The sequence below is a fragment of the Amblyraja radiata genome, chromosome 20 (assembly GCF_010909765.2).
Source record: "Amblyraja radiata isolate CabotCenter1 chromosome 20, sAmbRad1.1.pri, whole genome shotgun sequence".
Taxonomy (NCBI): domain Eukaryota; kingdom Metazoa; phylum Chordata; class Chondrichthyes; order Rajiformes; family Rajidae; genus Amblyraja; species Amblyraja radiata.
Window position 1 is genome coordinate 22,443,324 of NC_045975.1, and position 12,786 is coordinate 22,456,109.

Here is a 12,786-nt window from a genome sequence, read left to right on the forward strand (position 1 = left end):
ATTGTCGTAACAAAACAGGATTGAAAGGATGCTAATTCGTAGTGAAATATTTGAATACATGTTGAGCATCCTTTAGACATTAGAGATAGAGCTTGGAAACAGGCCCATTGGCCCACCGAGTCCTGTGCCGGCCAGCGATCACCCCCTAAACCAGCACTATCCCACACTAGAGACAATTTACAATTTACAGAAGCCAATTAACCTGCAAACCTATATGTCTTTGGAGCGTGGGAGGAAATAGTCTCTGTACGAAACTTTAATAACCATAAAGCTGGTTCAGAGAATAGTATAGCATGTGAATAGGCCATTCGGCCCACAATGTCCATGCCCGAACACGATGCCGATAAACTAATCACCTCTGCCTGCACGTGATCCATATCCCTCCATTTCCTGCATATCCCTGTGCCAATCCAAAAGCCTTTTAAACCCCACTATCATATCTGACCACATCACCACACCTGGCAGAATGTGCCAGGCTCTCATCACCCTCTGTGTAAAAACAAAACTTGTGCGCATATCTCCTTTTAAACATTTTCACATTAATTTAAAAACTGAAATATGTTGAAGTGGAACCCTTGGCCTTTTGATGGTTCCAAACGGAAATCAAAATTTGTGGATGTTTAACCTATTCTGGCTTCCAATAAATGCAGTGAATGGGGCATCTTGTACACCATCTCTGAAGCCTTTACACCCTTATGGGCCTGTCCCACTTAGGCGATTTTTCAGTGGACTTCGGGCGACTGTCAAGTTGTCGGCAGTCGCTTGAAAATCCGGGAACTGGAACGGCGACTGTCAGTGGAACACACACACACACACACAAACACATCGCAAAGGCGGAGGCCAGGGCAAGCGGGGGGAGCGCTGTCTGAAATTCACACGGTGCAAAGCCAAGGTGATACAGACAAACACCACGATGAACAAGAAGGCTGGTGCTGTAATTAAGACGGCTAGCACAGTGTACCGCAAGTCCTTTAAAAGAGGGGGAGAGATGGGTGGGGAGAAGGGGGAGAAGAAGTGGAGACAACTTTTAAGAAGCCAGAGATTCCCAGCTATGAAGTTCGGCGGACATTTAACATTACCGGTCGGTTATCCTTGGTTCTGAAAACTCCTGCTTACATTTTTTCCCCCCAATGAGCCAGCAAAGGCGATTAACTAAAACTACCTACGACTACCTTGACCACCTACAACTACATGGCGACCCCACTACAACTACACCTACGACTACAGGATTATCGACTATCTCCATGGAGACCAATTTTTGGTTTCCGAAAAAAATTTCACTGTGTTGAAAAATTTGCGGTGACTATATTGAGGCCGCGACGAGTTCCCAGAATGCGGGAACTCCTCACGACCATGAAGGAGAGACTTACCAGAGACCACCAGCGAACATGTGGCGACTATGTGGCGAGCACAGTCTCCTGCACTCGCCTAAAAAGTCGCCTAAGTGGGACAGGCCCATGTATGTAATAATTAAACCAATCTCCTTTGCCTACAATTCCATCATTCCTTGCATATCCATATGCCCATCTAAAATCCTCAGAAACATCCCAATCATATCTGCCACCTCCACCCACAGCCGCACTGGAAATACATATCTGCAGTCAGTTTGCAAACTTCACATAAGTGGAAGTATTCTATTAAACACATTGATTTAATCATGTTTTGTGTAATTCACAGTTTATGACTATGAAGACGAAGGTGGTATTTTAATTTCATCATCAAAGACCAATTTACCTACTTAACCAGTTTTTTTCTTCCTGCATTTTCTGAGTTTGAAATCTTGTAAATATGTAGTTTAAGGTGATTCAGGAGCAGACTATATATATATATAGAGTATATAGCTATATAGAGTATATATATATATATATACTCTATATAGCTGCAAGATTCAATAATCACCTTAATTGCAGAGATCAGTGCAGTGCTTCCTTTATGGATTGATTTGTAATGTTGATTTTTAAAATTGTTAACCATGTCCTCTCAATTTCATAATCTGGCTTCAATTTATTCCCTTGTTCATATTTCTTTAAGATGTTGAAAAGTTTTGTGTTGCTTTGGCAACGCCATGATTGTCTTTGTTTCATGAGCCAATCTACATTCGTCGAGTAAAACACAAAGTGCTGCAGGAACTCAGTGGGTCAGGCAGCACCTGTAGTGGTAGTGGATAGTTGATGGTTTGGGCCGGGACTGCCATAAAAAGGGTCATGACCTGAAACGTCGCCTGCCCATTCTCTCCACAGATGCTGCATGACCGTCCCCCGCACCATACCCCCACTGAATTCCTCCAACACTTTGTGTTTTAATCAAGATTCTAACATCTGTATTTCCTTGTGTCTATCTTTATGTGCGTGTGTCTGTCTGTGCATGAGTATGTGTGTGTCTGTCTGATGTCTGTGTGTGTGTGCCTGTGTGTGTCTATAGGAGTTCTATGTATGTGTGCTAGTGTCTGTCTGTCAGAATATGTTTGTGTAGGTGTGTGTGTCTGTCTGATGTCTATGTGTGTGCAGGTGTGTGTGTGTGTGTATTTGTGTGTGTCGGGCGAGCTGTATGTATTTCTGTGTGTGTGTGTCAGTGTGTGTTTGTTGGTCTCAGAATGTGACAATAGTAAAGATGCCTTCGAGTGAAGGGTAGGTTGCCAATTGGACGATGGAGATGCCAAGGCAGCTGATAAAAACAGGGGAATGAATCGACCCAACATTTCAAAAATAACTTTCTTCGCATGAAACATTTTTTTATATTTTAAAGGCAACTTACAAAGTATGTGCAAGTCATACAGAGTAGCAATATCAATTATATTGCTGGAATTTGTGTTTGCATTTTGCACTCTAATTATTCTCCACGAGGAAATGACAGAAGCTGCTGAGCGGGAAGCTGGATATTTTAAGGCTGTAAACCAGGAGTCGGCAACCTACGGCCCCCGGGCCGAATGCGGCCCGTAACCCGGAATGATCCGGCCTGCAGGCGGATTTTTTTCCCCTTAATCATCCGGCCCGCCGAGTGCCCGCCCCGAGCAGCGGCTGGGCTCTGGCTGTACCGCATCCTGCGCAAAACCGCCAGCACGGCCGCGCACCTTCTGTGAACACGTTTAAGAAGGAACTGCACATGCTGGAAAAATCGAAGGTAGACAAAAATGCTGGAGAAACTCAGCGGGTGAGACATGCAAAGATTGCATGAGGCTGCCTCACCCGCTGAGTTTCTCCAGCATTTTTGTCTACCTTCTGTGAACACGTGATTTGATGCCAGCCATCCGGGGCAGGATCATGTGAACACGTGATAGATGTGGCCTGCCATCCGCTCACAGACATGCGTCCCGGCCCCTATGCAGAACAAAGTTGCCGACCCCTGCTGTAATCCATTTCCGGGCTTCAGTGACACTGCCGTTATGATGAATGCACATGGCATCCAATTCTACATCAACACTCACACCCATTTGTGATTTGATTTGGTGATCATTGTCGACGAGGTTTACTTTGCAGGAATCAAGTGTGCCTCAATATATGGGAAGAAATGATTCATCAATTGACTGAGTCCAATCCAAAAACATCTGTTGGGAGAAATTAGATGATAAATCATCCGTGACGCCAATCACTTTTTGAATGGCTGTCTGGGATCAAAGATCAGATCTTGGACTGAGATACTGTAAGACGCCCATCACCTTCAGAACTGAACCACAAAGGAGTCAACACCATCCGTGGGAAGAATTAGAGTGCAAAATTGTATTTGTAGTGCGATAGATTTTCATTTATTTTTGATTTGATGCTATGTCGCATTTTTATTTTTATTGCACGTGAGGACCCTAATTTCTATTTTTCTTTTTTTCCCCCATGCTGCAGAGGAGGAAAAGCCAAAACCAAAGTGAGTAGAGAATTGTTATGACCATAGAGATTTATTTAATTGACGATAGACAAAAACGCTAGAGAGACTCAGCGGGTGAGGTAGCATCTATGGAGCAAAGGAATAGGTTTTGGGTTGAGGCCCTTCTTCAGACTGATGTGGAGGAGACAGTAGGCTGTGGGAGAGCTGGGTAGGGGAGGGGAAGGAGGGAGAAAGCAAGGACTACCTGAAATTGGAGACGCCAATGTTCATACCACAGGGGTGTAAACTTCCCATGCAAAATATGAGATGCTGCTCCTCCAATTTGTGGTGGGACTCACTCTGGCCATGGAGGAGGCCCAGGACAGAAAGGTCGGATTCAGAATGTGAGGGGGAGTTGAAGTGCTGGGCCACCGGGAGATCAGATTGGTTAGTGCAAACCGAGCGGAGGTGTTGGGCGAAGCGATCGCCAAGCCTACACTTGGTATCAACGATGTAGAGCAGTTGACACCTAGAGCAGCGGATGCAATAGATGAGGTTGGAGGAGATGCAGGTGAACCTCTGCCTCACCTGGAAAGTCTGCTTGGGTCCTTGGATGGGGTCAAGGGGGGAGGTAAAGCAACAAGTGCAGCATTTCCTGCGGTTGCAAGGGAAAGTACTAGGGGAAGTGGTGGTTTGGGTGGGAAGGGATGAATTGACCAGGGAGTTACAGAGGGAGCGGTCTCTGCGAAAAGCCGAAAGGGGAGCCGGAGATGGGAAGATGTGGCCAGCGGTGGGATCCCGTTGGAGGTGGCGAAAATGCCAGAGGATTATGTGTTGTATGTGACAGCTGGTAGGGTGGAAGGTGAGGACAAGGGGGACTCTGCCTTTGTTACGAGTGGGGGGATGGGGAGTGAGAGCAGAGCTACGGTACATACAGGAGACCCTGGCGAGAGCCTCATCTATAGTCGAAGATGGGAACAACCATTCCTTAAAGAATGAGGACATCTCCGATGCCCTGGTTTGGAACACCTCATCCTGGGTGCAGATGCGGCATAGACGGAGAAATTGGGAGTAGAGGATGGAGTCCTTACAGGAAGCAGGGTGGGAAGAAGTGTAGTCCAGAGAGCCAGTGGGTTTGTAGTAGAAATAATTGAAGAGATTGAAGAAGAATTCACGCGAGGAATAGATCAGGTAGACGCAAGGAGTCGTTTGGGGACTCGAGGACCAGAGAACATAGATTTAAGGTGACGGGGGAATAATTCAAAGGGAACCCGAGTGGTAACTTTTTTAAACAAATGATCGTGGATGCATGGAACGAGCTGCCAGAGGAGGTCGTCGAGGCAGAGAACCATCGCAATGTTTAAGAAGCATTTAGACAGGTACATGGATCTGGTAGGTTTATGGGGATATGGATCAAACACAGCCAGGTAGGACTAATGTAGATGGGGCATGTTGGTTGGTGTGAATTAGTTGGGCCTGTTTACATGCTGTATGACCCTATGAAATCTATGCAGAAATCACAACTCCAGGTCACGATCACTGCCATGTGTGGTTACCATCGAACCTGCTGTGGTATACGTCACAGAGCCATAGAGTCATACAGCATGGAAAGAGGCTCTTTGGCCCAACTAGGCATTATGTTCGGCACAGACATCCTGGGCCAAAAGACCTCTTCCTGTGCTATACGTTTTCAATGTTTCTGTGTTCCACTTGAGTCTGGGGATTTGATTCTTTGTCCTTGCAATAGCAGGAAAGGAATAATTTCCATTAGGTGGGATAGTCTCAACATCCATAGAATTCGCTGAAGAAGAGTCTCGCCTCGAAACGTTACCCATTCCTTCTCTCCAGAGAAGTTGCCAGTCCCGCTGAGTTACTCCAGCTTTTTGTGTCTATCGTAGAATACGTAGTTTGGCAAAACTGTAAAGTAAATATTGTTTTTCACCTTACATCAACGGAGCAGAAAATGAAGGTGTTTCATTTTCCCTGTTCTTCACCACAACGAAGAGCAATTACAAATCTTTGTTTCATAAAGTGTTTAAATTCCAACTAATATTAACATCTGATGCTTTTCTTCTCAGACTAACTGCTCCCAAAATCCCAGATGGAGAGAAAGTTGACTTTGATGTGAGTGAAGTATTTAACAAAAGTAAAAAATGCACACGTTATTATCTATATGTTGCTAGTTTTGGTCAATTTTCATGCAAGCTTGCCTTCATTGGCCAGGACATTGAGTGGAAGTCAGAATGTCATAGTGCAGCTTTATAGGAGTTTGGTTAGGCCGCATTCGGAATATTGCGTGCAGTTCTGCCAAGCCCATTACAAGACGGATAACTTTGCGGAGGTTTACCAGACGCTGTCCGGTTTAGAGGCTATTTAGTTACAGGGAGAGGTTGGATGGACTTAGATTGTTTTCTCTGAGGTGCCGAGGTTGAAGGGAGACCTAATAAAAGTATATAAAATTATGAGAGGCATTGTTAGTTAGGGTAGACAGTCAGAAACTTTTTCCCAAGGTGGAAATATCAAAGACTAGATTTCTAGTTTCCTTGCTGCCTTTCACACTCTAGTACTTATGGGCCTGTCCCACTTGGGCCATTTTTTAGCGGACTGCCGGCGACTGTCAGAGTGTAACACAGACATACACAAACACATCGCTTCCTTCACCGGCCCCTGTGAATTTTTTAGACAGTGCACCCCCGCTTGCCCTGTCTAAAGAATTCACACAGTGCAAAGCCAAGGTGATACAGACACATACCGTGATGAGCAGGAAGGTTGACGCTGTAAAAAGACGGCTAAAGCACAGTGTACGGTAAGCCCTTTAAAAGGGGGGGAGAAGGGGGGAGACGGAGTTGAGACAACTTTTAAGAAGCCAAAGATACACGGCTGTGAAGCTCGGCGGACATTTAACATTATCGGTCGGTTATAATTTGTTCTAAAAATTACTGCTTATCGTTTTTTTTCCCCAATGAGCTAATGAAATTCACCGGTCAGCACCGGCTCAAACCTACGAGAACCTTCGACCTCCTGGCAACCCACTAGGACCTCCTGCCGACCCACCTACGGCTCGAGAATTCTTGCTACTATCCACACCGGCTTCATTCTAGTCGCCGCTAATTTTTCAACATGTTGAAAAAATCACGGCTACCATAATGAGGCCGCGTATAGTTCCCAGGATGCGGGAACTTCTCACAACCATGAAGGCGACTCCCCGGCAACCACCCACGAACATGTGGCGACCTTGTGGCGACTGCATAGTCGCCTAAGTGGGACAGGCCCATCAGGTCTTCGTTTAAAGCTCAGAACTTATTTTGTTTTTGTAGAATAGAATTGTAGTATAAGAGCAGCACAGGGGTAGAGTTGCTGCCTCACAGTGCCAGAGACTTGGCTTTGATCCTGACTGTCTGTGCGGAGTTTACAAGTTCGCCCTGTGACCGCGTGGATTTCCTCTGGATGCTCCAGTTTCCTCCCACATTCCAAAGGCAAGCGGGATGTAGGTTTAATTGGTCCTCCTTAAATTGCCCCTAGGGCAAATGTGTAGGGAGTGGATGAGAAAGTGGGATAACATAGAACTAGTGTGAACAGGTGTTCAATGGTCGACTCGGTGTGCCGAATGGCCTGTTTCCATGCTGTATCTCTGAAACTAAAACTAAAGAAAATCACTTTAGAATACTCTCCCACTGATTAGTGCAGTTCTGTTCAAGGGAGGCAAAAGTGTTTAACTGCCATATGTCCCAAAACGGATGAATGAAATTCTTACTTGCAGCAGCACAACAGACACGGGAACATAGTACAGGTCCACCACTGATTTTCTGGCAATTGTTAGTAGGGCCCCTTCTTTCACCCGGACAAAATACCCCAAAAAACCTGCACCGTCGCTGCCTGCTTCAAAGTCTCCACTATTGTTCCCGTATCCAAAAAGCAGAGCATTACTGGTCTCAATGACTACAGGCCTGTTGCACTGACCTCTGTAATCATGAAGACCATTGAAAGACTCATGGGCCTGTCCCACTTATGCCTGCATGGTAGTCGCCCAAAAAGTCGTCGCATTTTCTGGTGGCCGCTTGATTTTCAACATGTTGAAAGTTTTTGGCGACCTGCTGCGACTATGACGGGTACCAGCAGTCGCCGAAAAAATCGCGTAAAGTGGGACAGGCCCTTTATGCTGGCCCACCCGAAAAATATCACAAACTCCCTGCTGGACCCCCTGCTGTTTGCATACCGGGCCAATGTATCAGTGGATGACGCAGTCAACCTAGGCCTGCACTTCATCAGCACCTAGAACGCCAGGGGACCAATGCAAGGATTTTGTTTTTGTTCATTTTAGCTCTGCATTCAACACCATTGTGCCAGAGCTACTACACTCCAAACTCTCCCAGTTGACTGTGCCTGAACCCCTCTGTCAGTGGATCACCAACTTCCTGACGGACAGGAAGCAGCATGTGAGGCTAGGAAAGTACATCTCAGACTCGTTGACCCTCAGCATAGGAGCACCGCAAGGCTGCGTACTCTCCCCTCTCCTTTAATCTCTCTACACCAACGACTGCACCTCCACGGATTCCTCTGTTAAGCTTCTCAAGTTTGCGGATGACACAACCATGATTGGACTGATCCAGGATGGGGAGGAATCTGCCATCAGACAGGAAGTGACACAGCTGGTGTCCTGGTGCCATCGCAATAACCTGGAGCTCAATGCTCTTAAGATGGTGGAATTAATTGTAGACTTTAGGAGAGCTCCCCCTCCCCTCATCCCACTCACCATCAACAACACCACAGTCACATCTGTGGAGTCATTTAAGTCTCTTGGAACCATCATCTCCAGGGACCTTAAATAAGAGGCCACCATCGACTACATAGTTAAAAAGGTCAAACAGAGGATGTACCTCCTGCTGTTATGATAGTGAACTCAGGCTTGGATGTGATATTTCTGCTGCTGTATTGTCACTTGTATGTTTGTGTTTTTATTCAGGACATCCATAAAAAGAGGCAGAACAAAGATCTGAGTGAGCTGCAAGGCCTGATTGATCTTCACTTCGAGAATAGGAAGAAGGAGGAAGAGGAACTGATTGCACTGATGGACCGGATTGTGAGTGAAATAATTCAAGGGACCCCTGCAACCAATGCCACAGTGCAGTTCATTCTGCATCACTGCATCACTGCATTACACCGACTGCGCTATTGTTGCACAGTTGCATCTCACCATGGCTGCTGTCTCCAATTCTACAGTAAACAGGAACAGCTTCTTCCGTAGACACAAAGTAACTCTGCAGTAACTCAGCGGGTCAGGCAGCATCTCTGGAGAATGGGGATGGGTGACGTTTCAGGTCATGATCGATCCTTCTTCAGGCTGATTGTAGTTGGGAGGGGAGGGATATTGGAAGCAAGAAAAACAGGTCAAATCAGGGCCAGTATCAGATGACCTCTGGCAGGGAGGTTCCCTGATGGGCCAATTGTTTTCTAGGGTCAGTGTGATCCCAAGAGGGATACATCGTTGAGAACTGTGGAACTGGTTAGTGGAGGAAGGGGGGCAAAGGGGGAAAGAGGTGGGAGTGGGGAGTCGAGTGTTTGTAGAATGTACCTAAAATTGGTGAATTCAGTGTTCATACTGCTGACATGGACATCTTCTTCCCCTCGGTAATCAGGTTTCTGAATGTTCCTTCCATAAACTAGGGTAAGTCAGGAGTCAAGAGAGGCAACAGTGTTTAAATGTCACATGTACTGGAAACAGAACAATTAAATTCTTACGTGCAGCATCATAACAGACCTGTAAATACTGTACTCATAGGTAACATAACAAAAATATGATAAATTAATATTATTTTCCCAATATTATTGCAAAAAGCTCACAGTCCCTAGTGCAAACAAGACCATTCATAGTTAGTAGTTTAGTTGGTGTTTGTGGTATTCAAGAGCCTGATAATTGTTGGGGAGAAGCAGTTCTTGAATGTGGAGGTCACGGTTTTCGGACTCTTGTACCTTAGTCCCGATGGCAGGAGTGAAACGAGAGTGTAGCCACCGTGGTGTGGGTCCTTGGTGATGCTGGCTGCCTTTCTGAGTCAGCACCTCCTATGGGTCCCTTCAATGTCACCTCTACCCCATTGCGGACATTGGACTTTTGTCTGTGGAACTGATGCGCTACAAAACAGAGAGCTACATACTGCCCTCTATATCTTCCCTTTTGCTCTACCGTCTGTACCATTATGTTTATACCATTATGTTTATGTATAGTATTATCTGATCTGATTGGTATAGAATGTAAAACAAAACATTTCACTGCACATGTGCCAATAATAAATCTAAACCTAAAGATAATACAGTACGTCAAAGTGCAGGCACACAATGACCAGATGTTACTTGCTTCTCGCTTGACGTACTGCGGTTAAAAGGGAGTCTCTCCCAGCCCCTAATCTATTCTCTCTTCCACAGGAAAAAAGACGGGCAGAAAGATCTGAACAGCAAAGAATCCGTGCGGAGATAGAAAAGGACCGTCAGAATAGGCAGGCAGTAAGTTCCAGACCACTGAGGCATTAACTACTGACCATCCAAGGTGGCTTCGAGCAAAGGGAGCTGTTAGTAGAAGCAAGATTTCATAAGAACCTGAGGGGCAATTATTTAAATCGGAGGGTGGCACAGTGGCGCAGCGGTAGAGTTGCTGCCTTACAGCGCCAGAGACCCAGGTTTGATCCCGACAGCGGGTGCTGTCTGTATGGCGTTTGTACATTCTCCCTGTGACTGCGTCGATTTTCTCTGGGTGTTCTGGTTTCCTCCCACACTTGTAGGTTAATTGGCTTCTGTAAAATTGTAAATTGTCCCTTGTGTATAGGATAGTGTTAGGGCGGGTTGCTTGCTGGTCGGCACAGACTCTGGCAGCTCGTTCCATACATCTACCACCCTTTGTATATAAAGTTTCCCCTCAGGTTCCTATTAAATCGCCCCCCCTTTACCTTAAACCGATGTACTCTGGTTCTAGATTCCCCTATCCTGGGCAAAATACTCTGCATTTACCCTACCTACACCTCTCATGATTTAGTTCACCTCTATAAGATCACCCCTCATACTCCTGCATTCCAAGGTATAAAACTTACAAAATTCTTAAGGGGTTGGACAGGCTAGATGCAGGAAGATTGTTCCCGATGTTGGGGAAGTACAGGACAAGGGGTCACTGTTTAAGGATAAGGGGGAAATCTTTTAGGACCGAGATGAGGAAAACATTTTTCACACAGAGAGTGGTGAATCTCTGGAATTCTCTGCCACAGAAGGTAGTTGAGGCCAGTTCATTGGCTATATTTAAGAGGGAGTTAGATGTGGCTCTTGTGGCTAAAGGGATCAGGGGGTATGGAGAGAAGGCAGGTACGGGATACTGAGTTGGATGATCAGCCATGATCATATTGAATGGCGGTGCAGGCCCGAATGGCCTATTCCTGCACCTATTTTCTATGTTTCTAAAAGCCCTAGCCTGCTCAACCTCCCCCTATAGCTGAGGCCCTCGAGTCCTGGCAACTTCCTCATAAATCTTTTCTGCACCCGTTCCCAGTTATTGAATCAGCTATTTGATTCCCGCCTTTTGCACTGTTTGTGAGTATTTCTCGACCAACACATTTTCACAATCTCTTGTGATTCATTCAATAGGAGGAGAAAGTAAGAAGGGAGGAGGATGATATTCGAAGAAGGGCTGATGATGATGCCAAGAAGAAGAAGGCTTTGACTAGCATGGGTGCTCAATACAGCAGCTACCTTGCAAGGGTAAGACCCACCATTTGGTTCAAGACATCTTGAATATCTAGCCCGTGTTGGAGGGAATTGTATATTTGACCTGTACCTTGACTCTGGGTTGAACGTGGGGCCCAGTCACCCTCTTAATTACGGCTCACACAAAGAAAATCTCATATTGGCGAGTTTCTCCAACAAGTTAGTTTATTCATGGTCTTACAGACTATGTACTGCAGTTGAAAAAGTGTCTACCACAATCAGTAATCTTCGTTCCTCGGCATGAAGCAAAGATTAGTGTTCCTAGCCAGTGGCGGACTGGCCAGGGTGTCAGCTTGCCCGATGGCAAGTGGGCCCCTGATGAAGTGATAGCAAGTGATGGCAAGTGGGCCCCTGTTAAATGATAGCATTGTAGTTGTGGGTGGGCCCCCTTTGTCTCCTGGCAACCAATATTTTTAGACCCAGTCCGCCACTGTTCCTAGCAAACCGATTGGGCACTGAACATGTTTTATACTCTCCATTGCATGCCAAGAACACCAAAGTAAAGAATCTAAGGCAACTAAGTAAAATGTGGTTTTATGGTGATACAAGGCTGCAGATGCTGAGATGCTAGTTTCCCTCTCCCCTGACTCTCAGTTTGCAGAAATGGTCTCAACCCGAAACGTGGAATCTTGACCAGGACACAAAGTGCTGGAGGAACTCAGCGGGTCAGGCACCATCTGTGGAGGGGATGGACAGACATCCTTTCGGGTTGAGGCCCTTCTTTGGACCTCATTTACTCCAATTATGTTATTATTTCTAATATGTTGAAGAATGATTTCTTGCAGCAAACTAGTATCTCAGAACATTTGTGTGTAAGAAGGAACACCAGATGCTGAGTTATACCAAGGATAGACACAAAGTGCTGGAGTAATTCAATAGGTCTGGCAGCATCTCCGGTCATGCTTCCAAACCAGCTGAGTTACTCCTGCACTTTGTGTCAATCGCAGAACATTTATTTGGCATGAAGTGTGCCCCGGTAAACTTAGGAGACCTAAACAGCAACCTCTGGTGACCTTGCCCGCCACCCAAAAAAAAATCAATGTCGAGGTGACCTGCAACTTCCTACCAACTCACACGCATATGTTGAAAACCTTCCTCGACTATGAAGGAAATCTGGCTTCGACTAAAAAATTATCGATTTTTAAAACGGCAACCTATTTTTAGTCGAGGTCGGTTTTAATTATGATGAAAAAATGGCAGCAACCTAGATGAAGCCTCGACCACGTGGAAACCACTTTCGACCATTAG

The 12,786-nt window shown here is 45.8% G+C and overlaps 1 protein-coding gene across 12 annotated transcripts in view; it reads left to right on the top strand.

Annotated features, from left to right (window-relative positions):
- The window catches only part of tnnt3 (troponin T3, fast skeletal type), a 47,558-nt gene that overhangs the window by 21,960 nt on the left and 12,812 nt on the right, over positions 1 to 12,786 (top strand). For all 12 annotated transcript variants that reach the window (XM_033039021.1, XM_033039020.1, XM_033039022.1 and 9 more), the window contains 5 exons: positions 3,834 to 3,855; positions 5,874 to 5,919; positions 8,759 to 8,875; positions 10,216 to 10,293; positions 11,419 to 11,532. In XM_033039021.1, the coding sequence (XP_032894912.1) occupies positions 3,834 to 3,855; positions 5,874 to 5,919; positions 8,759 to 8,875; positions 10,216 to 10,293; positions 11,419 to 11,532 (377 nt within the window). The remainder of the gene's footprint in view (positions 1 to 3,833; positions 3,856 to 5,873; positions 5,920 to 8,758; positions 8,876 to 10,215; positions 10,294 to 11,418; positions 11,533 to 12,786) is intronic.